Source organism: Microtus pennsylvanicus, chromosome 13 (genome assembly GCF_037038515.1).
Source record: "Microtus pennsylvanicus isolate mMicPen1 chromosome 13, mMicPen1.hap1, whole genome shotgun sequence".
NCBI lineage: Eukaryota > Metazoa > Chordata > Mammalia > Rodentia > Cricetidae > Microtus > Microtus pennsylvanicus.
In genome coordinates this window covers 20,254,232-20,281,705 of record NC_134591.1, presented here as the reverse complement: position 1 = coordinate 20,281,705, position 27,474 = coordinate 20,254,232, and the positions used below count along the sequence as shown (strand labels likewise).

The window sequence follows — 27,474 nt, the reverse complement described above, 5'->3', positions numbered from 1 at the left end:
AGTCAAAAAACACCTTCAGGATAAATGCTCAAAACCAAAGTTCCAGAAACTTCTGGCGCCTACTTTTATGCTGATATCCGTACATCAAATTCAGGGGAAGATCCAGTGCAGATAACCAGAGCCCTGTCACAGGTGTCCCTTTAGTCTCTTTTATAATGAATTGCTTGTATACTCGGGCTGAGGTTGTTCAAAAAGAGACACGATTTGACTAATAAAATTTCTAAAATATTCTAAAGGAATATCTAGCTTATATAAACATGGCTTCATTGGCCTTTCCCTACTTCTACATAGAAATACTGAATAACACGACTGATAATATGAAACTAGATGTTGATTTTATACATCAGTAAAGTTAACAGAGACCAAGGAGGCCTCTCTTTAATGACTGGAAAACAAACAAACAAACAAACAGCCCAGACATGGTGTTCACACTGTGAGAGTAAGGCTCCTCTCTCACTTCCCAGCCTGTGTATTGAGTTCTCAAGGCCTGGTGAGGAGTGGGGAATCCTGGCTGCTAATGGCATCCTTGCCTTGTTTAGCAGGATGACCTGTGAGCATCCTTAGTGTTTTAAAAACTTGACCTAAAAGTCTCCAAGTTCAAATGAAGCATTGAAAAAGTGTACATGAAAAATTAATATATTGGTTTATAAAAGCTAGCCTATTTAAACTCGGTGTCTGAATTCCTAATTAATTATCCTGGGTTTCATCCTTTCAGACCTTGTAGTGAAACATATGGTACACACTCAGCTTTTCTGTTCAGCCGGAGATGGAGACATAGGCTTAATTCTTTTGCTCCTTGCAAAAGGTAGATTTAAAAACGAGAATCTTTCTGCGGGAAGTTCACCCCACCAGAAAAGCACTTGTACAAAAAGTAAAGAGCAGACACCTGCATCTACTCTACCTGGTGACCAAATATGTCATAGGTACCATCAGTTCCTCTATGGCCAATCACAAGCAATAGATAGTTGCTTTTACACTAACAGAAAACGAAGGTTTTTGTTTTGTTTGTTGTTTTTGTTTCTTTGTTTATTTGTTTGGTCAAAAATGTTTCTGCCAAGCTGGAGGACATTCCCCATATTAGATAAAAGATGGAACTAAGTCATTCCATGTGATGTAATCCAACCGGGCTCCTCTTTTAGAAAAGTATTAGTGGATTTTTTAGGTGTTTTTTTTTTTTCGGTTACACAGTTAAGTCAAACATTTTTTTTTTCATCTCATACTCATCAAGCGCATCTGCTTAACCCTGTCATCAACAGCTGTCCCTTCATCCACTGTCACTGTTAGGATCCCAGGCAGCCATCACTGATTATCCCCCTAGACGCAGGTCAAAGGTGTCTACGATAAAAGACTTCAGCGTAGCCGAGCCTCGACATCTAGACAGTACCACACCGTGGCACACAGTAAGGATGCCCACACCTAGCGTAGCTTGTGGTTCACTGCATAGATTTTTTTTCTTTAAGGGGGGGATAGTTGATTTGAATCAGTGATTTTGAATCAATTTCTTTTCTGTTGTTTGCGATTCGCTCAGACAAAAGAGAAGAGAAAGAGAAACACCTTCTTGGTAGTGCCCCCCACTTCTCTGGGTTTCTTATACATGGACAGGGTGTTCGTTCTGACAGTTCACGATTTTTATCTTTGTTTTTGTTCTTCCTTAATCAGCCTACACAGCCTCAGGCACACCTCAAGCCAATCGATATGTGGGACTAAACCCAAGAGACCCATCCTTCCTGCATCAGCAACAGGTGGGCACGTTTCACCCAGGTGGAATGGGGTAGCCACGCTTTGCTTCGGCGCTTTTCTCCGTGTTGCCTCTCAGATCTGGATTCAGGATGGGGCTCACAGGGCTTCTGAGACCAAAAATTGATCATTTTGTTTTCCAAATTTTTTTCCTCATTTATCCTTCGCTTCTCACCTGTCTGACGTTTCTGAAACTGGCTCACCGCCTCTCCCGTCTTCATAGCACCGTAGTGACAGCACCCGCAGACACTGGGTTCCAGCTAGACAGTATTGTTCCGTCTCCCTGTATACTGAGGACTTCCTAGCCAGTGTGGCTTTCAGGCGCTGACATGGAAAAGCCAGCTAGAGTCAGTACGTAATCTGTTTGGACCAGTTTTGTTTTCTCCAGATGTTTCCCCCCTCCTTTATATTTTAGTCCAGGAGGAGTACGTATTGTAGCTGAGCTCACAGGCGAAACATTACTCCTACCCTAATACATTTCAATTGCTTCACTGATTTCAGATGCAATGAAACACTTTTCTTTTTTTGGGGGGGGGGGTGATTCTGCCTTCTTACATCATTTATGTTTCAAGTAGGATTTTAAATTTCACATCCCATTAATGCTGTAAATTTAATGCAAATGAAGTGTTTACACAAACTGTGAAAAACTACAGCCAGGATTAATGGTAGCTTATGAACAAATTAGCCACAGTCGAAAGCATGAACCGTACCAACAGAGAAATCCCATGATTCTAGTTATAGGGTCACAGGAATACGTCTACGCACTCCAGCCTTGAAGTGTATTTTACGAGGCGTATGTTTGCTGTTCTTCAGTTTGGCTCCAGAGCAGTTCGAAGTGCACAGTATGTAAAACATTACATAACAAAAGTAGGCCCCAGTACAGAAGACAGAGCCGGGAATAAACACCAAGTTGTCTCTGTGTTTAGATGAGGTTTATATATGCATTAAGCGTGCGAAGTTACTTGTGCCCGCATCCTCAGTTCTAGAGTGGCCTCTCTGTTTCCCAGGCCTTCCCTGTTGCAGGCCAAGGTGATAGTCTGTGTACAGTAAAGGTCACCACATGCGGCGTTCAGAGCAAACCATAAAGATGATAGCTCATTCAAGATACTTGACATTTTGCAAGGTTAAAATAACAACGCAGAATACAAGAGAACTGACTGAAGACATCTGTGTATAGTTAGGGAAATACCAAATAATAATTAGTGGAATAATTCTCTGGAATGTTGCTTTTTTTTCACCTCGAAAATTACTATAATATGAATGTGTTACCACTGCTATGGTTCTACTTAACAAATGTATGTGCTCTTTATGTTTTTAAAACATATGCAGGATTTATAAGTTTTGGAAACTTGTTTTTTAAAAAAAATTATACATTTTTTCAGAAATATTTTTGTCATTATTCTTTATGACACCTCTCTAATTTCCAGTTAATTTTTAATTCAAAAAACATGCCTCCGTTATTCAACCTTTACCCCGAGCACATTTGGAATATTATAACCAATCCCTTCCATTGAGAAACAATTGTCCTCTTTGTCCTAGCCCAGGGCAGCTTTAGTTTGTATCAATTAAGATTATTGTCAGGGTCTCCTGTAATCACAAAGGTGCATTCATACCAAACTTACCTCTCTCTTCACATTATCTAAAGATGCATCAAGAAAGCTCAGCACAATGAAAATGTGGACCTCAACTGTGGGCAGAAATCTGGGCATCTTTTACTCTGCGGAATGTTTATGACACTTTCTTGTAAAGTCTGACGTTTGTTTTTTAAGTTTTGAGTAAAGATCATTTACAATGTGAACATATTTTCTGAGTTCAAACATGGTTGCTCTTTATGAATATATGGCATGTATTAATCCTTGAAAGCAAAAAGCCATATACTGCACAGTTAAACATTTTAAATACAGAGCAGATAGACAATTTATCGCTTACGTAATAAGATTTTCACTTAAAGAAACTCAGTTTGCCAAATTCATAATGAACTATGATGTTGAGGCATGAAGAAAACACCATAAATGTATATCATATGATGTGCGCATATCACTTAACTGAAGCACCAGTTAAAATCTATTATCTTTACCTTTCAAATTAAGAGCAGCAGAGACAAAGCTGCATATTCAACTATACAGGAATGGAGGGAGCAAAATAGTTTAAATGACTTCAGGAAAGGTTATTCTTCCTCCAGCAGAAATGGGATTGATTTACTGTGTTCTCTCATTACTTTACGAAGATTTAAAAGAGACCGCTCTTCTAAGGGCAGCTCCTAAATGCATTTGGTTTAAAGCACTCAGTGATGAATGCAGAGGAAAATCGAGGGGTACATGAAATAAAAGTGATCAATCATTTTATATTAGCTAAGAGAAATTTCAGAATTGGAAAGGCAGTGGCTTTAGTCTGAAGGAGCTTTTTAAACATTCCCCATAACCTTTCCTAGACATGACCCCTTCAAAATAAATATTGTCACCAGGTACATTCTTCAGTTCATGTGGGCTGCTTTAGAAAGATTTATCCTTTCAGCTTATGAAAAATATTGATGTGCATTGTTGCATGCTATTTTCCCTTAGAAAAGAATTTTAATATAGCTTACATAAATTAAAGTTAACAATAAATTTAAGATTATTGGATATTTTTGACTGTCTTCTAATAACCTCCCTACAAAATGACATCACAGAAAGACTTTCACCACAGCTGTTCCTCACACTAACATTCCCATATGGAAATGTAAAATATTAAGGACATCCAGACTGGCAGATTTGAACAGTGAAGTGCATGCTTTGATGCTTAGTGGCTTGTTCCATACAGTTATTAGCGGTCACACGTTGCGAGCCCCTATTTTATAGCGATCACTCCTGACTAATGCCAGTTTCCTACCGTCTGGAAATATTCGTAGTTGTATTTGTTCTGATGTTGGAATTTCACCTAAACATAAATGTGATAATTGCATTTAAGCTTAAAAACTAAAGTCACTTAATTATGGCAAATATTTCAAAAATGTTCACATAGAGTAGTTGCTGACTTGTCATAAAGCTAGTCCTCCCTGTGAAGCATAATACTCAGTTCAAAGAAGTGATCAGGACCTGCCTTTATATCTCCTGTCATAGTTTTGGGCATAGTTCAGAGCCTGGCACTGGTCTGTCTGAGGACTCATTGGCATAGGAGAAATCTTCACACCACAACTTCGACAGGCTCTTCATTCTGTTGTTAATCCTTCTGTTGGAAAATGGTGCGGTGGCTTGAAGAATTCTGGGATCCCGCTCTAGCAACTGGGGCTCTGCTCTCTCCTGCCCAATGCTTTGTCCTCATCTGGATTACTTTCAGAATGCTGAGGACATCTTCTCTGACTTCCCTGTGAAGAAGTCCTGAGCAATGAAATCCTTTCCCTGCTTCCTACCTTGCATGCGCCCTGTCCATCTTCCTTTCTGTTGACACTGAAGCAGCTCCCATCTCCCAAACTTTATCAACCTGAAAGAAAGAGCTATCTGGGAGAATGTTAGCTTTTACTAAGAAAGAGTAGAAACTGTTTTATAATTCAGTCTAACAATGTTAATGTAAATGGGTATTAAAAGAAAACTCAGTTAAATTAACACCAGTTCTTTATATGCTAAGGTTCAAAAGTTTACCATTTTGAGGACTTACTTGCTCTCATAGGAAGTAATTAAAAATAATGTAGCTTATTTATCATCAATTACAGTTTGGTGAAACATTGCTTTCACAGCAGAAACCTTTAGTAATATACATCAATATCACAAAATGTATTGTAAAATTAGTTTATAACTAAGAAACCTCCTGTGTAGCCAGCCATAAGAGACCTACCATTCCAACCAGCCATTCAATTCCACCCTGACCCTGGATACAGACTGGAGATTGTAGGTAGGATGAAGAGGAAGTTGCTTTGCTTTCCTTAAATGAGGCAGAAAGTCAAGTAAGCTCCTATTTGTAAGAAGTAAGGTTTGTTCTCACTTGATGTCTCAGAGCCATGTCCTGACCGGGTGCTCTCTGTGACAAGCTCCCTTGGCTGAGTGCCTTGTCCCTGCGTGGGACTTAATGGCGCTTGAACTTCCGCAGTTACAGCTCCTGTGTGACTGTACAACACAGTTATTTCAAGTTCAATTATCGACTGGTTATGCTGAAATATTTTCAACACTTTTCTGGGTAGAATTTGAAAATACTTTTCATTACATTAATGATTTCTGTTACACAAAATAGCTCTTAAAGAAATTGCCTCTGTAGGATTTTTTAAACTAAGATATGAAGTGAAATCCTCATATATATATATATATATTTGTCCTGGCAAATGACAAAGCCAAAACTTGGAACATAAAAACTATTGAAAAGCCAATCATTAGAAGCAAGCAATTGAAAAAGGACACAAGTAGACTATCAGCAAGCTTCTCCGTAGAGCCAGGAAGCAAGCTATCAACACTCAGGCCATTCTTATTGTGACTGTTATCATAATTGACAGCATGACGCAAAAGCCTATCACGTGACTTCTGGGTAGATATGCAAATGGTAAGAGGTCACTTTTCACATATGCCTGCTGAAAAGGAAACACATTTAAAGGAAGTTTTAGTCAAACTAATGGCTATGCCAATGTTTAGCTTTGAGGCTAGTTTTGAAATTGAAACAAAAAATCTTTCCATCATCTGTCTGTCTTTTATTATTAATTCCTTTATTTGCTCTTCCTGGTTATCAAAGACAGGGTGCTAGGGTACTCGAATTAATGTCAAAATAAAATTATTTAATTCACCCTTAAATTCCAATCAATAAAAACACAAGGGGAAATTGTCTTCTTTCCTGAAACAAGAGCTTTCAGAGGGAAAAATTCTTAAGATGATATTTACACACTTTTGAGCTGCATGTGGAACTCAGTATAGGCAAAAGACAATGACAGTAATGATGGAGGAACAGTGACAGACATGGTGGAGGGGGCAGTGACAGACATGGTGGAGGGGACAGTGACAGACATGGTGGAGGGGGCAGTGACAGACATGGTGGAGGGGACAGTGACAGACATGGTGGAGGGGGCAGTGACAGACATGGTGGAGGGGACAGTGACAGACATGGTGGAGGGGGCAGTGACAGACATGGTGGAGGGGACAGTGACAGACATGGTGGAGGGGGCAGTGACAGACATGATGGAGGAACAGTGACAGGCATGGTGGAGGGGACAGTGACAGACATGGTGGAGGGGGCAGGGACAGACATGGTGGAGGGGACAGTGACAGACATGGTGGAGGGGACAGGTGGAGGAGGAACAGTGACAGACATGGTGGAGGGGGCAGGGACAGACATGGTGGAGGGGACAGGTGGAGGAGGAACAGTGACAGACATGGTGGAGGGGGCAGTGACAGACATGGTGGAGGGGGCAGGTGGAGGGGGCAGTGACAGACATGGTGGAGGGGACAGTGACAGACATGGTGGAGGGGACAGTGACAGACATGGTGGAGGGGACAGTGACAGACATGGTGGAGGGGGCAGGGACAGACATGGTGGAGGGGGCAGGTGGAGGGGACAGTGACAGACATGGTGGAGGGGGCAGGGACAGACATGGTGGAGGGGGCAGTGACAGACATGGTGGAGGGGACAGGTGGAGGAGGAACAGTGACAGACATGGTGGAGGGGGCAGGGACAGACATGGTGGAGGGGGCAGGGACAGACATGGTGGAGGGGGCAGGTGGAGGGGGCAGTGACAGACATGGTGGAGGGGACAGTGACAGACATGGTGGAGGGGGCAGGTGGAGGGGGCAGTGACAGGCATGGTGGAGGGGACAGTGACAGACATGGTGGAGGGGGCAGTGACAGACATGGTGGAGGGGGCAGTGACAGACATGGTGGAGGGGGCAGTGACAGACATGGTGGAGGGGGCAGTGACAGACATGGTGGAGGGGACAGTGACAGACATGGTGGAGGGGACAGTGACAGACATGGTGGAGGGGGCAGTGACAGACATGGTGGAGGGGGCAGTGACAGACATGGTGGAGGGGGCAGTGACAGACATGGTGGAGGGGGCAGTGACAGACATGGTGGAGGGGGCAATGACAGGCATGGTGGAGGGGACAGTGACAGACATGGTGGAGGGGACAGTGACAGACATGGTGGAGGGGGCAGTGACAGACATGGTGGAGGGGACAGGTGGAGGGGGCAGGTGGAGGGGGCAGTGACAGACATGGTGGAGGGGACAGTGACAGACATGGTGGAGGGGGCAATGACAGGCATGGTGGAGGGGACAGTGACAGACATGGTGGAGGGGACAGTGACAGACATGGTGGAGGGGACAGGTGGAGGGGGCAGTGACAGACATGGTGGAGGGGGCAGGTGGAGGGGACAGGTGGAGGGGGCAGTGACAGACATGGTGGAGGGGACAGTGACAGACATGGTGGAGGGGGCAATGACAGGCATGGTGGAGGGGGCAGTGACAGACATGGTGGAGGGGGCAGTGACAGACATGGTGGAGGGGACAGTGACAGACATGGTGGAGGGGGCAATGACAGGCATGGTGGAGGGGACAGGTGGAGGGGACAGTGACAGACATGGTGGAGGGGACAGTGACAGACATGGTGGAGGGGGCAATGACAGGCATGGTGGAGGGGACAGTGACAGACATGGTGGAGGGGACAGTGACAGACATGGTGGAGGGGACAGGTGGAGGGGACAGGTGGAGGGGACAGGTGGAGGGGACAGGTGGAGGGGACAGGTGGAGGGGACAGGTGGAGGGGACAGGTGGAGGGGACAGGTGGAGGGGGCAGTGACAGACATGGTGGAGGGGGCAGTGACAGACATGGTGGAGGGGACAGGTGGAGGGGACAGTGACAGACATGGTGGAGGGGGCAGTGACAGACATGGTGGAGGGGACAGGTGGAGGGGACAGTGACAGACATGGTGGAGGGGACAGTGACAGACATGGTGGAGGGGGCAGTGACAGACATGGTGGAGGGGACAGTGACAGACATGGTGGAGGGGACAGTGACAGACATGGTGGAGGGGGCAGTGACAGACATGGTGGAGGGGACAGGTGGAGGGGACAGTGACAGACATGGTGGAGGGGACAGTGACAGACATGGTGGAGGGGGCAGTGACAGACATGGTGGAGGGGGCAGTGACAGACATGGTGGAGGGGGCAGTGACAGACATGGTGGAGGGGACAGTGACAGACATGGTGGAGGGGACAGTGACAGACATGGTGGAGGGGGCAATGACAGGCATGGTGGAGGGGACAGTGACAGACATGGTGGAGGGGACAGGTGGAGGGGACAGTGACAGACATGGTGGAGGGGACAGGTGGAGGGGACAGTGACAGGCATGGTGGAGGGGGCAGGTGGAGGGGACAGTGACAGGCATGGTGGAGGGGGCAGGTGGAGGGGACAGTGACAGACATGGTGGAGGGGACAGTGACAGACATGGTGGAGGGGACAGGTGGAGGGGACAGTGACAGACATGGTGGAGGGGACAGTGACAGACATGGTGGAGGGGACAGGTGGAGGGGACAGGTGGAGGGGACAGTGACAGACATGGTGGAGGGGGCAGTGACAGACATGGTGGAGGGGGCAGTGACAGACATGGTGGAGGGGACAGGTGGAGGGGACAGTGACAGACATGGTGGAGGGGACAGGTGGAGGGGGCAGTGACAGACATGGTGGAGGGGACAGGTGGAGGGGACAGTGACAGACATGGTGGAGGGGACAGTGACAGACATGGTGGAGGGGACAGTGACAGACATGGTGGAGGGGACAGGTGGAGGGGACAGTGACAGACATGGTGGAGGGGACAGTGACAGACATGGTGGAGGGGGCAATGACAGGCATGGTGGAGGGGACAGTGACAGACATGGTGGAGGGGGCAATGACAGGCATGGTGGAGGGGACAGTGACAGACATGGTGGAGGGGGCAATGACAGGCATGGTGGAGGGGACAGTGACAGACATGGTGGAGGGGGCAGTGACAGGCATGGTGGAGGGGGCAGGTGGAGGGGGCAGTGACAGACATGGTGGAGGGGACAGGTGGAGGGGACAGTGACAGACATGGTGGAGGGGACAGTGACAGACATGGTGGAGGGGACAGTGACAGACATGGTGGAGGGGGCAGTGACAGGCATGGTGGAGGGGACAGTGACAGACATGGTGGAGGGGGCAGTGACAGACATGGTGGAGGGGGCAGTGACAGGCATGGTGGAGGGGGCAGGTGGAGGGGGCAGTGACAGACATGGTGGAGGGGGCAGTGACAGACATGGTGGAGGGGACAGTGACAGACATGGTGCAGTAATGGTGAGAACCAAGATTTAGGAGTGAGGAGTTTGACCTTTGCCTTGTGATGGGAGCAGGTGTCTCTAACTTTGGGCAAGTCTTAAGAGGGGAAAGGGTCACATTGTCACCAGCAATTCTAGACACCTTACATTCTATAGGCATAAATAGTTGTCATCGAAAGAAAATGACCCTTAGTTTCCAATTCTTAATGTATGACTTTTGGTCAGTGATTTTGATTAATTTTAGGGGCTGTTCATACCCATTTAACTTTATTTAGTTAAGTATCAAGGAGCATGATTTCAGAAAGGGACAGAGTGACTTTAAGGTATCAGAACGGCTTTGGTTTATCTTCTTGACAGTTTGATTTTTATCATTTTCCCTGTTCATGAAAGTTCTACTGCTTAGAAAGGAACTTAGTGAAAGTTCATTTCAGTTGCTCCATAAGCAAGTAGTTAATAGCAGAAATTTTACCCACCCGAGCAGTAAATAGAAAGCACGAACCCTCGTGTGAGGATTCTTTTGATGTGCCTCCATTGTCCGCCTCCCCCAGACTGTGTCCCTGAGCTATCAGGAGAAATGGGGAAACTCAAGAGAACATAAAACATACAATTCAAGATACTCCCTTAAGGGTCTTGTAAACCTAAAATGAAGAGGTAAATTTGCTCGTGTTGGTTATTCAGTTAACCCTAGTGGGTTATTGGTTCAATTGAGCGCTGTTGTCATCACGGCAGGCTGTTAGTCAGTCCACTGCCTGTTTGCTGGATCTGGCAAAGTGAGTGTTTTGCTTACTTTTATTTCTTCCCCAAATTTTATACGTTTGATAGCTAAAGTCCCCTGTATGACAATGAAGGGCCTTCATCTGAGTGTACAAACTTGACTTTAAGGCCACATTGATTCTTTATGCCTATCAGCAGCAGCCTAATTTATGTGCAGTATCTCAGGTATTTTCACTTTGGTCTTTCTGCATATTCATTTTAATTACATAAGTAATTGGGAATCCCCCCGGGCTTTAGACTCATTCCCTATGTAATAGCAGATGACCTAGAACTTCTGATCCTCCTGCCTCCACCTTCCAGGTGCTAGAAGTACCAGCACATACCAGCACTCTTGATTTTATGTGGCATTAGGACCGGGGACCAATCTCAGGGCTTTTGGACACTGGGCAAGTACTCTAACTGAGCTCTGCCCCAGCCTCCTTGAGCAGACGTTTGAAAGAAACCAGAGAGTTCCCTGCCCGGCTGTTTTGACACAATCTCATTTGAACTGTGCCGTCAGGAACTTCCCCTCCAAACTGCAGTCTGAGAGCATGTGCAGGTCCCGCCTTTACTACTGTGTTCGTAGTTTACAAGTGTTTTATTTGACCCTTATAGTCATTGCTTCGCGGGTCGATCCGATTTCTTTCTTGTTTCTTCTTGGATTGGGCACAATGTGTTTAATACCTTGGTTTTATAAACAGTCTTCTTTCATTTGATAGGTACATATAAATTACTAAATCTCCATGTGTCTATGTATTTGGTACAGATATGCATATGATTAAGTCTGACTTTTAGAGTCTAAGAAAGCTGGAAATCAGCTCCCCTTTATGAGGTCGCCTGGCCCCTCCCCTACAAGGGCACACTGCACCAAGTGGCTGGGTTTCTAAACTCATTTGCATATGGTCTTTGAAGCTTGACTGTTATGGGACAGGAGGTCACCTCTTATTTTGAAAAGTAAGATACTTGGAAAACTCACACTTATAGAAGGTTTGAACTTACGAAAATGTAATAGAGATGTTTGTGTACCAGTTAAAATCCAACTTTAAAATTTGACTAGAAATAACTTGAATTTTTTTGTTTTTCAAGACAGGGTTTCTCTGTGTAGCTTTAGAGCCTGTCCTAGAACTTGCTCTGTAATCCAAGCTAGTCTGGAACTCACAGAGATCCGCCTGCCTCTGCCTCCTCAGTACAGGGATTAAAGGCGTGCGCCACCACCACCTGACCGACAGTTGAATTTTTTTTATCACTCACCCTTTCTCAGAGCAATGGCTAAACTGTCAGTACCTCAAATTTAAAAATCTTTATTACTTAAAGTGAAATTGTGTTTAGCATCTTGAATTATAATACTAAAACATTTCACATGTTCTTCTACAGAAGCTTAAATACACTCAGTTTGAGTCTTCCAGTATTAAGGATCTGCCCTGAATTTGCTTGGTCCAAGAATGTCTTGGTTAAATAAGATGCTTAGGAGCTGATTTTCTTAGACATTCCTGCCACAGGAATCTTTGGTGAATAATAGCTGATTTTTGTTTTAGTCATTTATTTGTTTCCCTTACTTACACTTTTCAAATTTTTTTTCAATATTTATTCATTTATTTATTTATTTTGTATACAACATTCTGCCTCGATGTATGCCCGCACGCCAGAGCAGGGCACCAGATCTCCTTACAGATGGTTGTGAGCCACCATGTGGTTGCTGGGAATTGAACTCAAGACCTCTGGAAGAGCAGCCAATACTCTTAACCTCTGAGCCATCTCTCCAGCCCCACTTTTTAAATTTTTACTTTATTGGGTAGTTTATTAGTTCAACTATAGTTAAGAAAATAATAATAATAATAAATAATAGACAGAGAAGTGCTCTTGCTTAAGTAACATGGCTCAAGTGTGTGATAATAGACAAGCTGGCATAAATACTTGTCTCCTTAGATGCTTTGGAAGTATAGGCAGTGCTGGCCCATAATATAGGCAAACAAGTTAAAATCATATCTTATAATTTTTAGTTAATTGTTGAAAATTAATCCAATAATTCAATATTAATTCAACTGGTATCTTGCCAACTTCTTTGACATTAAATTATTCTTAAATGCAATTTTTGATGATTTTGTATATATTTAAACATTTTTTCTGTTTTGGAGAACAATATTTTTTAAAGTCATAGGTGTGTACATGTACGCATAAGCACATATATTAATGATAAGTGGAAATAAATAGTTAGTTTGGTTTAACCTCTTTGAAAGTATATGTACGAAAGAAAAGTTAGAACTTACATTGATTTTAAGTGTGCAGGATGAAGCCAAAGATTGTGCACTTGAAATTTTTAGGGTTGGTTAAAGAAAAAACGTCACCAGCATGTAACTGGCCAAATTTGCACAAGAAACTCCCAGGAAGATAGTAGGGTCTCAGCTTTGCCTGAGATAGCCCATGAGCGGTCCTGGGGTCTTACAGTTTTGTGCAGGATTATCAGCTTTCAGAGAAAGCAGAGGGTCCCCTAGGCATTAACCTGGGGCTACTCATTAGCAGAACTGGCTGTGGTGTGTGGAACGTACATCTCGCTCCCTGCTAACCTGACTCAAAAGTGTCATCCCCAGGTGAAAGTGGATGGGGGGGGGGGTGGCTCCTGAAGTGACCACAAATGGTCAGGCTCTTTTTTTCAAGGCTCAAATTTTGAAATGTGCCCCACTTATTTCTGGTGATTATCAGTGTAGCCTAGCACACTGAATTTCTGTTTAGAAGGGCCCCTCAGAGAACTCACACACGGGCGCGCGCGCGCGCACACACACACATGCACGCACACACATGCACGCATACACACACACACACGTGGAAGGAAGGAAGGTAGGAAGGAAGGAAGGAAGGAAGGAAGGAAGGAAGGAAGGAAGGAAGGAAGGAAGGAAGGAAGGAAGGAGGAAAAAAGCCCAAGTCCTGCTGGAGACTGAGGACAAAGTGTCCAAGGACAGTCTGAGCTACATAGTGAGATCTTACAACGTTGTTTCTCATACACTATAGACTAAACATATTTTCTTCTTTGAAATAGCAGAAATATGTCATCTGTTTATAAGTGAATAGGTATATATTTTCTCCTTTGTATGAATATTATGGCTGTTTTCAGAATACCTACTTTGTTTCTGTTTACTTTCTGATTTATGAGTCCTTTATAACATCAAACTGAGCAGACTCCAGCCGTTCAGCCATCTCTGCATCTTTCTCTCTGTCTACCTGAGGGGACGTTTTCCAGTTCTTTGTAAAAACGAGTTCTACTTTAAATATCCAAGAACTTTAAATGCACCTTCCAAATTTTAGATTACATTTTCAGATAAAAGCTGTTATTCTGAAACCTCATGGTAGCTTTTTGACTGTGAAGAAACTGGAGTCTGAGAGTTAATAGCCTTTTTTTTTTTTTGTAAAGCCCTATGTTTTGGGGACAGAGTTAAAGCGATTTGTCCTAAGTGTAAAGGCTTTTTGGCTGTAGCCACCATCTAGAAACTCTCCCAGAAGAGGCAATCCAGGTGTGTTCAGCAAGGCAGCTCCCTCTGAATGCAGGACGCAGTGAATTTACCGCCCGGCTCTCTAAAGCTTAAAAACCACGATTTTCTAGAGTATTCCCCAACCCTGCCCCTGCCATGACAGATAAGTTTACTTTCTTAAGCATAAAAATAAGCAATATATCTTTTCAATAAATCTGCCAGCACTGTAGGGCAGCTGTTAACCAAACAGGGCCAGCTAGAGTTCCTGGGAAGAGCTCAGGAGAGCAGAGCCGCTGCTCAGATCCAGGGAGAATTGGTCTCAGGCCCTGTTCAGTGCCTTCTCCACCTTCTTCACATGCGGGAAAACATTTACAGGGCAACGCCTCTGAATTTTACATAGACCTCAAGCTCATTTTTTACTCTTCCTCAACAGTGCCACTTTAGGTAAAATGTAATTCGGAACATGAGAAACTGGAAGCCTCCCAGCTTCTCTACCTGTTAGGGCCAATGCAGGGCGGGGCCTTTCTCCTCTAAACTGCATGTCTTCTGTTTTGCAATCTGCATGCTTTACAGATATTGATTATTCTACTCTGCATAGATGATTTGGTATGTCGCATAGAAAAAAAGAACCGCATTTTTATTTCCTTTCTAAAATAATCTCTCTATTGAACATTATTAACGTTTTCTTTTATTTCAGCTCAATTTATACTCTAATACTGGCTAATTGTTATGTTCTAAGCACTTGTTTCTCTGTATGCTTTAATTAATAGAGAAGCATATTGCAATAACTTTTTTTTTCTAAGGAAAAGTCTGGAAATTTTGCTTTATATAGTATGATTTTTTTTCTTCTTGTTTTTTTTTTCATTTTGTTTTGTTTTTAATTTTGTTTGTCTGTTTGTTTTCTTTAAGTTGCCTCTTGGGAAAGTAAGAGTAATACCATGTTCAGTACTAGTTTGCATGTGTTCATTTAAATACTAAAAACTGTAGTACTGCTCGATCCATATCTGACTGCTAGGTTTCAATTGACAGCTGAGGATTTGTGACTGGACCATGAATCAAAACGGCAGGCATTTATACCCCAGTACCAGTGAGGATACATTGGGAATTACTTGGCAAAGGTAACATTTTAATTATTTCCAACCCTACACTTACACCTAAAACTTACATAACCTAAAGTGTTTGTTTTTAACTAGTTGTACAGAAAATATGTTAAAAGTCTAGTTGTTTGGCTGTACCATCCCTATTCCCCTATCCCACCCCCCCCTTTAATTCCTGTCTGGATGCATCATCAGATTAACCTGGGACTGTGGCATATGTTAACTGATCATTGGGATTTCTCAACACTGTCAAATGTTTGGGACAGTTTATAACATTTTTTTGGTGGGAATGGCAGGAGTGTGCTATGACATTTAGATATAAGGGCCTAGAAATGAAATCATAGCTTCAGGCAAGATTTTCTGCTACCTGAGGATAAAACATTGGTTCTTTACATTATATGCGTTTTCTCATCTCAGCTCTTTCCTCTCTGCTGACTCTAAGCTGTTGAGTGTTTATTCCTCTCTCAGCGGGAAAGACGGAAAGAAAGGTTTCAAGCCAGTCTGTTCCACTGTTGTTCACAGAGCAAGCCCATTTTGGGGTGGGAAGATTATTCGAATCTGTAGTTAAGGAAGAAATTTTGTTTAAGTAGTTTTAATTTCTGTTTGCAGACTGATGTAATTGACTTTATTAGGTTGGCTAAGAAAATTATTTGAAAATAGTTTTGATATTATCTTATGTTTTGGTTTTGGAAAAATATTATAAAGTAGCTGTTATCTTTTCAAAGCAGTTTGTGTCCAATAAATAATTTATGGTGTAATATATATTAAAACATAAAGATGAACAAAAGAGAGTAATGAAATCCCTTGCGCTTCCTGAAAATAGAGCCAACATAGTTTTTACCGTTGTACTGATTGTAAGCATTCCCTTGCAGTTTCTGTGTGAAGTCAGGTGTTGAGTTGTTAGTTATGAGAAGGGTGTTTGATTTCATAGTGGATGATGGGACCTGCTGTGGGCTCAAGGAGTCAAACATCTCCATTTCCTCACATAAAAACTACCTAGATTTTGTTTTCTGAGTTAAAAAAAAATAGATTTGTTCAGTCAGGCAGTGGTGGCACATGTCTTTAATCCCAGCAATAGAAAGAAAGAAGCAGGTGGATCTCTGTGAGTTCAAGCCCAGCCTGGTCTACATAGCTAGTTTCAGGACAGCCAGGACTACACAAGGAAACCTTGTCTCGAAGAATAAAAACAAACAAACAAACAAATTAGATTAATTCATTTTATATGTGAGTGAATTGCCTGCATGTGTATGTGTGCACCCTGTGCATATATGGTGCCCGTGGGATCGGAAGAAGCCATCTGACCTTCTGCAACTGGAGTCAAAGATGGTTGTGAGCCACCACCAGGTGGGTGCTTTGAATTGAACCTTCCTCCTGAACAAGAGCAATAACTGCTCAGCCATCCCCAACCTTGCATTCAGTTTTTAAAAATTCCGTGACATTTAATTAATTTAACAATTAAGTGATCACAATATGACTTTTCCCATGTTTAAATATTGGTGGGAATAATCATCTCTAAAAAGAAATCTATTGGGATGTTCTTCCCCAAGAAGTTTATATTAGTAGAAAAAAAACTATATAATATATACTTACAAATGGAAGATCAACTTGGTGGAAGTAGCTTATTTAACTAGTCTCAATGATTAATCGTGCTTAATTAAATTGAATGAAAGTGGCTTAAGAGTCTGAATTAGTAAGCTATTTAAAGTTAATTTAATTAGACTTGATAACACAATGTTTGCATTAGTTTATTAAGTAACAATCCTATACTCCATGCTTTGCCTATCAGCGGAATGGCCTACGTTCACAAGGGTAGCCGATTAGATGAAAGAGTCTTATGTTTCTAAATGTGTCTCTGGCTGTCAGGACTTCTTAATCAGTAGACTACTGATGGGCGTTTACTTACTCTAGAAGAGGATAATATCTCTGAAGCACACTAAAACCAAAAAGATGTAAATTTTTGGCAGCTTGCATTTTGTACTAGGCTTGAATAGTTCTGGAATAAGAACTTGGTTTGTCCCAAAAGGACACGTAACACACCTATGGGAAGAATGACCACAGTGACTGTCAGCATTGTTCATCCTGAAGCTCGCTTTCACAGCAAGCAAACTGACGGGACAGGCAGCTTTCACATCATAGTGAATCTGGGCTGGGGAGACCACCTGAATTTGTTGATTTCATTTTTCCCCTTCTCAGAGGATACTAATCTTTCTTTGGATTGGTGGATAGCTATGTGATGGCCAAGTTTTGAAGTATGCCTAGGGTTGCATCTGCTCTTCTTGCCATGACTCAAGAGGGTACGTCGTTGGTGTTTGAGGTGTATCTATGCGTTCTGCACAGATTCGCTGAGTCGGGGTAAGAGTGCCACCCTATGTGCTGGGACAGTCACACTCCCACTTCTTTGAATCTGCGCATCACAATTCAGAATAAGCATGCTCAGGTGAGACAGTAGCTTTCTTGACTTTGCTGCCATTTTCAAAAATGGGCACAACTGTGGGACATGGTGGAGCAAGGCTTTAGCCCTAGCACTGGGGAGGCTGGGCAGACAAGCCCCTGAGTTGGAGGCAAGGTAGCCTATGTTTTAAAAACTTCATGGATTTTATTTTTAGATAGAATATTGAAAAGACAGATCCTGCCTGTGTCACTGTCACTTTAAGAGGGACGAGGACAGCGAAAGCCATAGCTTTTTCTGCTCAGTAGCTTGACAATATTAGGGAAAGATAGATTTGTTCAGCCACAGACTCGAATGGCTGAGGTTTAATGTAGTAGACAAAAAACCAAAAAACCACTCCTGTCGTGGCTATTGCTTGGTGTTTTTCTTTTTGTGGTTATTGTTATTTAATATGTTTTTAGCTGAAATAGAACTAGATCACTTTTCCCCCTTTCTTTTCTCTCTCCAGCCCCTCCCAGCTACCCACCCTCCAGCCCCTCCCAGCTACCCACCCTCCAGCCTCTCCCAGCAACCCTCCTTCCAGCCCCTCCCAGCTACCCACCCTCAAGCCCCTCCCAGCAACCCTCCTTCTAGCCCCTCCCAGGTATCCACCCTCTAACCCCTCCCACCTACCCACCCTCCAGACTCTCCCACACTCCCCCACTTTCAAGTTGATAGCCTTTTGCTTTGATTCGTGTGTGTGCAAGCGCACGTGCACAAATGAGTTTATACCCAAAGGCAATCCATGAAGCCTGTATATAAAAGGGCACAGCAAAGCAAGTTTTTGGGTTTGCTTTATTTTGTTAGGATCGTGTATGTTGCCACCTGATTTGTCCTCACTAGCTTTCCTTCCTGCTTGAACCAGTTGCCCTCTAGAGATGCTTCCATGTCAAAAACACCTTGTCTGGGGGTCTGGAAATGGCAGGGAGGCAGATGTGTTCATCCTACTCACGCAGGAGTTCTACTTGCCACATCACACCCTAGCTCAGAAACTCCATCAAGCGCCAAAGCCGTGAGGCAGGGTTTCACAGATCTTCCAGGTTCCAGTCCTGAAGAGGTTTCTTTGCTTTGACCTTAGCATTTTGTGAAGGGTGTGTGCATGTGTGTGTGCGTGCGTGTGCACGTGTGTCGCATGTGTGGAAACTGATAAGCTAGGTCCTTACTCACATCTAGAGAAAATGAAATTCCTGCCTAAGTAAATGGTTGGTTGCTGGAGTTGATGCATAATAAAATACTGAAGGCCTTGTTTCCTCTTCAAACAAGGGTAGAGTCTCCTTCTAGGAGGATGTTAGGAGAGGAACGGCTCAAGCTGGGTACTTCTGTGCTTGCTCTTTGTCCTCCTCCATGCATACGTTCTGTTGTTTACATTCTGTTGTTTTTTGCACAAGTGAGTTGTGTGGGTATTAAACACGTACAACAGTTACTTGCTAACTACCTTGCTTTCTTAAGACCCGAGCCAGACTCTTGCTTGCTCTTCCCGATATGAAAGAGCAGCGTAATTGAACAAAAAAGAAAGTTGAAGGGCAATCTAGGAGTAATATAAACATGAGTTATTTTAAAACATTGGATGGGTGCTTTCTGCAGAGAGAAACTGGATTTATTGTTTCGTTCTCCTTTCTCCCCCTTCACCCCTTTGAGAAGACGCGAAGCCACAAGAGAGTGGTTGTGTGTGTCTGATGGCGTATATAAACATAGAAGAAGCCTTCAGATGGCTAAAATAAACATGCGCGTGTTACTGAAGGATATGTTTACACAAACCATTTGCTCAGCCCCTGAAATAATGAATAAATGAAGATTTTACTGAAATAATTGGAAGGCTTTTTCTTGTTTCTGGGTATGCCATAATGGAAGGGCACCAGAGATGTTGATCAGCGATTTTCCGAGGCAGAAGTGTTCCCGGTTCCTTTCTGTGAGTTGACTACTTCAGCCTGTCATTACTTTACACATGTTTTTGTAAGAAATTGTCGTTTATTACTGCAATTCCAGAGAGTTGCTTGATTTCCCAAGAGAAGTTTAGCAGCCAGTAAAGGTTATTTGGGTCTGGCTGGTCAGGAGAAAGAGGGCAAAATGAAGGGGCAATAGTGAGTATTTCATTCTCAGTAGTTACTGTGAAAGCCGTTTCCCAATTCCTCTCCACTATCCATACAGTCTCCTTTATAAGATATATCCTCTCTATCAAAAGGCTACAAGATCAAAACTTAACAATTTTAATAGGTTGCACACTGTATGTATTCCCATGTGTGTTTATATATACAGCTATGTAGCATGCATGTGATAAAGGCATGTGTGCACTTTTGTCCTCATGTAGAATTCAGTTAACTTTTATTTTAATATCCTTCTTGGGCAATTTTTGCACATCCCCCAGGTTAGCGATTCCTGCTCAGGGCTTTTTATCTCCACACAGAACTGCAGTCTGGCAGCTGGGTTGTTCCTGCGGTTCCTGGGGGGGAGCTGGATTCCCATCTCTGAATCTCCCTTTCAGCTGTCAGCTCTAGAGTGTGTTCGGACTGTTAAAATTGTTTGCAGCATCCTGGGTCCCTAGCACCACTCTGGGACTCTAATAGAAACGCTGATCAGAGAGATGCACAGGAGAAGCCTAGAGGTTCCAGGCAAAGAATCACAAAGGTTACGCATGACCAGTGTCTGGTAACAGGACAGCTAGCCGTCACTCTTCTTTGCATTTATCAGTCTCTTGAAAGCAGAGACTTTTCGTGCTCATTAATATTGCTTGCACCTGTTAGGAAATCAAAGCTAAAGTCGTTAGCATTTTTTTAAAAAAGACTGATCTGACATGGTTTTCTATAAACACATGATGTCCCTGATGCGGCTTTTGAGAGCTGTGTCGGGACCTGTAGTTTTCACCTAGTTTTGTCCATTTATAAAGAAAGATTTGTCGAACTGGACATTTCCTTTTTATCTAGACAAACTCTTGAGAACACTTCCTAAGAAATTAATTGTATTCCAGCCAGACTTGCATGCTGCCATCCCACAGGAAATGGGTCAGCAATCCATTAAGATGCCATTAGATAATCTAATTTGGAACTTAATCTCTAAATTAACCATGCTCCATACTTGAAGCATACTTGAGAGAAAGAAAAAAAGTTTACGTTTGAATCGATAGGGGAGCCGAAGCGTGAAGAAGGCTGTTTGTTTTTTCTGTAGCTGTGGTCACGTCTCAAGCCGTCTGGTAACCAGGAGAAACCAGACATGATGTAATTCCAGATTGAACTTGAACTTCAGGGACTTAGGATGGGGGAACAATGGGCCATAGGAATCAATAATGTCCATTTTCCACATGATTATGTCTGGAGGTTTCGGTTAACCTTTCTGGATGGACAGTGTGACCAAAACGAGATGATCCAGGGACAAGATGTTAAAGGAGAGAGAACAACCTTCGCCATGGTGTTTTCCGAGCTGCACTGCAGATTCCAGCGGGATTAGAAAAGTTCCCCCTCTGCAGTAAAGCGGTGGCCCTGTTCAGAGCACTCTTTGTTCGCCTAGGTAGGACAAACTTAATCTTCCGTTTCCTGTCAGATGGTTTTTGGCAGCAGAGCCGGAGAGGGAGGAGCAGGATTCAGAACACTCTCAAATGCAAACCTTACTGATTAACCCTTTGCAGCCAAAGGAAGTGTGCTTAACGCTGACCCTGTTTGAAGATGGTTTATGCAAAGCACGGGGTAAACACGTAAGTTCTCAGCTGAGGAAGTCGGCTCCGTGGGCCCACACACCGTTTCTTTACTGCTGTGGTCTCAGAGCTAGGACGAGGTGTGTTGTGACTTGGGTCATATTTACACAACAGAGCCTGGAACGAAATCTATTTTATGGGAAATGCAAAGTTCTAGTAGAAAAGGCAGAGCCCATTGCATTTCCACACAGTGACTAACAATGCACGGGTCACATGGCAGAAACTGGAAAGTGAGTTTCTCTCCGTGCTTCACTTTGCTTCCGTTCTCTGCACATGTGAGCACGGTGAAGGAGCGAGCATCCCACGTTCAACTCTGAACTCTGTTTCATCCGGCTCTTCCTATACTCGCAGAAGCAGGTCCTCTCCTTTAGAGGCAAAACCGTATAAGTAATACTGGATCTTGCTTTTAAATAAAAATCCTTTGTGAGAGAAGCTCCTGGCTTTTGTACAAAACTCACACTTCTCTTTCATGTAGTCTGCCTTTGGTGGTCCGCGCTGTGAAAGGCGCTATTCTGGAGGGCCAGTTTTGTAGGGAAGTGTCTGCAGTCGAAGAATCACTTATGCAAATGAGGGGAGCCGCAACCCTTGTAACAATAGCACTGAAAGGAGCCCGGGGGTGGAGAGGAATACAGACTAGAGAAAGGCCGGAAAGCAACACGTGGGCTTCCCTGCGCAGGGTCTAGCGGCTGGAGGAAAATGACCACAGTTAGCCTACGATTCCATATATTTTTAATTGGCAAAAACCTCCCACAGCTTCATCAGTTGACATATGTATGCGTATGTGTCCTGTAGTAAATCTGAAATTAATCGTCTTCCTAATTTTCGATCACACATTTGTTTAGATCTAAAATATGAGCAAGATCGAATCAAGGTGCTTTTTGAAATTTGTCTAATTTGACCGATTGAGGGGGAGAATTTTCTTTTAAAACCTGTTTACATTTAAATATCAGCAAGTAAGGTTTTTTGACTTTTAAGTATATCGGTTCCCTTGTTGAAGGGCTTTTTCGGATTTTTTTTTTAGTCGCTCTTATGAGAGAAGAGCTAAGTGTCATGATGACCCTGTTCCCTCTGCAGCTGCAGTACTCCCATGTGAAGTCACTATTGCCTGCGTTCCTCATTAGATTAAGTCCTTCACTGGCTTGTGCCGCGTTCTAACGTGGAAAATGCTCTCACTTGTGCTTGCTAGAGTGAACCCTCACTCTGGCATACCCCACAAGCAAAGTCATGGAAACAATTGAATACAAACCAGCGAGGTTTGACAGCCTACCGGTTGATGTGATTTTCAAGAGTGTGGCTCCCCAAGGATTAACAATAAAGACGGCTATTTACCTACTTAGTTAAGAAATAAATACATTTCTCTTTCATTACCATGAAGTGCTATTGCTTGCCATTAGAATCATTCCAGGAGCCACCTGCAGTTTGTGATAGTTGGTGTTTCCCAGAGAGCCCACAGGGGGCCTTTGCTGAGCAGGTAAGGGCTAGCCAGGGAGCTTTCTGATGCAGACTATTGCAAATAGTGATAATCATTAGAAATCATCGTGCATGCAAATAAAATCGTTCATATGGCGATAATGATCATGAAACATGGGGAAAATAAATCAAAGAGACCCGGGACCTGTATAGAGCACATCGTATATTTCCCTTTCCGTCTGGCCTCGTTTAAAACGGGGCTGAGAAGCAACTAGCGTTGGATGAATAAGTTCCAGTCACTCATGAGGAAGTTGGGCTCAGGAATGATTATTCTTGTTCAGGTGTTCTAGTGCATCTGTGCCTCGGCCGTAAGCCATTGCGTATCTTCTGTGATTCACATGCGGTAGAAATATAGCGACAACATATGGTCATGTTTTCCATGGAGCGCTGAGGTAAACTGAGAATGTGGTACTCTGGGCCTCCAGGACTGTGGTTAGGATCCACGTTTCTGCAGTCCTATGACTCTGCACAGTTGGGTACAGTTAAGGCTTCCGTCTCCTCCATCCATAAATTAAGCCTGATTGTTAGCTGTTAGGACCAACAACGTTAAGGTAGGTCAGTCACGTAGACCAGTGTCTGGCAAATTACCTCTGCCATCTAAGTGCTATTGATTAGATGCCACGTTCTTCCTTCTAAGATATTAATACATTCAGCTTGAAGCCTGTTCCTTTATTCCTGCTAGTAATGTGAGTGAACTGTTTTTCATAAGACAGTGAGATTCATAGTCTTTGAGATTTAGGGAAGCAAGTAGCTAGTTGAGATGCAACATGGTATATCTAGACAGTATGGTATATCTACACAGTGTGGTGTATCTAGACAATATGTATATCTATATAGTGTGGTGTATCTAGACAGTATGTATATCTATATAGTGTGGTGTATCTAGACAGTATGTATATCTACACAGTGTGGTGTATCTAGACAGTATGTATATCTACACAGTGTGGTGTATCTAGACAGTATGTATATCTATATAGTGTGGTGTATCTAGACAGTATGTATATCTATATAGTGTGGTGTATCTAGACAGTATGTATATCTATATAGTGTGGTGTATCTAGACAGTATGTATATCTATATAGTGTGGTGTATCTAGACAGTATGTATATCTATATAGTGTGGTGTATCTAGACAGTATGTATATCTATATAGTGTGGTGTATCTAGACAGTATGTATATCTATATAGTGTGGTGTATCTAGACAGTATGTATATCTACACAGTGTGGTGTATCTAGACAGTATGTATATCTACACAGTGTGGTGTATCTAGACAATATGTATATCTATATAGTGTGGTGTATCTAGACAGTATGTATATCTATATAGTGTGGTGTATCTAGACAGTATGTATATCTATATAGTGTGGTGTATCTAGACAGTATGTATATCTACACAGTGTGGTGTATCTAGACAGTATGTATATCTACACAGTGTGGTGTATCTAGACAGTATGTATATCTATATAGTGTGGTGTATCTAGACAGTATGTATATCTATATAGTGTGGTGTATCTAGACAGTATGTATATCTATATAGTGTGGTGTATCTAGACAGTATGTATATCTATATAGTGTGGTGTATCTAGACAGTATGTATATCTATATAGTGTGGTGTATCTAGACAGTATGTATATCTATATAGTGTGGTGTATCTAGACAATATGTATATCTATATAGTGTGGTGTATCTAGACAGTATGTATATCTATATAGTGTGGTGTATCTAGACAATATGTATATCTATATAGTGTGGTGTATCTAGACAGTATGTATATCTATATAGTGTGGTGTATCTAGACAGTATGTATATCTATATAGTGTGGTGTATCTAGACAGTATGTATATCTATATAGTGTGGTGTATCTAGACAGTATGTATATCTATATAGTGTGGTGTATCTAGACAGTATGTATATCTATATAGTGTGGTGTATCTAGACAGTATGTATATCTACACAGTGTGGTGTATCTAGACAATATGTATATCTATATAGTGTGGTGTATCTAGACAGTATGTATATCTATATAGTGTGGTGTATCTAGACAGTATGTATATCTATATAGTGTGGTGTATCTAGACAGTATGTATATCTACACAGTGTGGTGTATCTAGACAATATGTATATCTATATAGTGTGGTGTATCTAGACAGTATGTATATCTATATAGTGTGGTGTATCTAGACAGTATGTATATCTATATAGTGTGGTGTATCTAGACAGTATGTATATCTATATAGTGTGGTGTATCTAGACAGTATGTATATCTATATAGTGTGGTGTATCTAGACAGTATGTATATCTATATAGTGTGGTGTATCTAGACAGTATGTATATCTATATAGTGTGGTGTATCTAGACAGTATGTATATCTATATAGTGTGGTGTATCTAGACAGTACGATATCTCTACACAGTGTGGTGCATCTAGACAGTATGTGTATCTCTATAGTGTGGTGTATCTAGACAGTACGATATATCTACACAGTGTGGTGTATCTAGACAGTATGTATATCTACACAGTGTGGTGTATCTAGACAGTATGTATATCTATATAGTGTGGTGTATCTAAACAGTACGATATATCTAGACAGTGTGGTCCATCTACACAGTGTGGTGCATCTAGTCAGTATGTGTATCTATATAGTGTGGTGTATCTAGACAGTACGATATATCTAGACAGTGTGGTGTATCTAGACAGTATGTATATTTATACAGTGTGGTGTATCTAGACAGTACGATATATCTACACAGTGTGGTGTATCTAGACAGTATGTATATTTATACAGTGTGGTGTATCTAGACAGTATGTATATCTACACAGTGTGGTGTATCTAGACAGTATGTATATCTATATAGTGTGGTGTATCTAGACAGTATGTATATCTATATAGTGTGGTGTATCTAGACAGTATGTATATCTATATAGTGTGGTGTATCTAGACAGTATGTATATCTATATAGTGTGGTGTATCTAGACAGTATGTATATCTATATAGTGTGGTGTATCTAGACAGTATGTATATCTATATAGTGTGGTGTATCTAGACAGTATGTATATCTATATAGTGTGGTGTATCTAGACAATATGTATATCTATATAGTGTGGTGTATCTAGACAATATGTATATCTATATAGTGTGGTGTATCTAGACAGTATGTATATCTATATAGTGTGGTGTATCTAGACAGTACGATATATCTACACAGTGTGGTGTATCTAGACAGTATGTATATCTACACAGTGTGGTGTATCTAGACAGTATGTATATCTATATAGTGTGGTGTATCTAGACAGTATGTATATCTATATAGTGTGGTGTATCTAGACAGTATGTATATCTACACAGTGTGGTGTATCTAGACAGTATGTATATCTACACAGTGTGGTGTATCTAGACAATATGTATATCTATATAGTGTGGTGTATCTAGACAGTATGTATATCTATATAGTGTGGTGTATCTAGACAGTATGTATATCTATATAGTGTGGTGTATCTAGACAGTATGTATATCTACACAGTGTGGTGTATCTAGACAGTATGTATATCTACACAGTGTGGTGTATCTAGACAGTATGTATATCTATATAGTGTGGTGTATCTAGACAGTATGTATATCTATATAGTGTGGTGTATCTAGACAGTATGTATATCTATATAGTGTGGTGTATCTAGACAGTATGTATATCTATATAGTGTGGTGTATCTAGACAGTATGTATATCTATATAGTGTGGTGTATCTAGACAGTATGTATATCTATATAGTGTGGTGTATCTAGACAATATGTATATCTATATAGTGTGGTGTATCTAGACAGTATGTATATCTATATAGTGTGGTGTATCTAGACAATATGTATATCTATATAGTGTGGTGTATCTAGACAGTATGTATATCTATATAGTGTGGTGTATCTAGACAGTATGTATATCTATATAGTGTGGTGTATCTAGACAGTATGTATATCTATATAGTGTGGTGTATCTAGACAGTATGTATATCTATATAGTGTGGTGTATCTAGACAGTATGTATATCTATATAGTGTGGTGTATCTAGACAGTATGTATATCTACACAGTGTGGTGTATCTAGACAATATGTATATCTATATAGTGTGGTGTATCTAGACAGTATGTATATCTATATAGTGTGGTGTATCTAGACAGTATGTATATCTATATAGTGTGGTGTATCTAGACAATATGTATATCTATATAGTGTGGTGTATCTAGACAGTATGTATATCTATATAGTGTGGTGTATCTAGACAGTATGTATATCTATATAGTGTGGTGTATCTAGACAGTACGATATCTCTACACAGTGTGGTGCATCTAGACAGTATGTGTATCTATATAGTGTGGTGTATCTAGACAGTACGATATATCTACACAGTGTGGTGTATCTAGACAGTATGTATATCTACACAGTGTGGTGTATCTAGACAGTATGTATATCTATATAGTGTGGTGTATCTAAACAGTACGATATATCTAGACAGTGTGGTCCATCTACACAGTGTGGTGCATCTAGTCAGTATGTGTATCTATATAGTGTGGTGTATCTAGACAGTACGATATATCTAGACAGTGTGGTGT

At 42.1% G+C, this 27,474-nt stretch overlaps 1 protein-coding gene across 7 annotated transcripts in view; it reads left to right on the top strand.

Annotated features, from left to right (window-relative positions):
* Nfib (nuclear factor I B) overlaps positions 1 to 27,474 on the top strand; it is a 221,967-nt gene that overhangs the window by 182,318 nt on the left and 12,175 nt on the right. For 4 of the 7 annotated variants that reach the window (XM_075946294.1, XM_075946292.1, XM_075946295.1 and 1 more), the window contains 2 exons: positions 1,660 to 1,742; positions 15,223 to 15,311. The exons of 1 other annotated variant lie outside the window; for it this stretch is intronic. In XM_075946294.1, the coding sequence (XP_075802409.1) occupies positions 1,660 to 1,742; positions 15,223 to 15,311 (172 nt within the window). The remainder of the gene's footprint in view (positions 1 to 1,659; positions 1,743 to 15,222; positions 15,312 to 27,474) is intronic. 2 more of the 7 variants (XM_075946296.1, XM_075946297.1) reach the window with 2 other exon arrangements.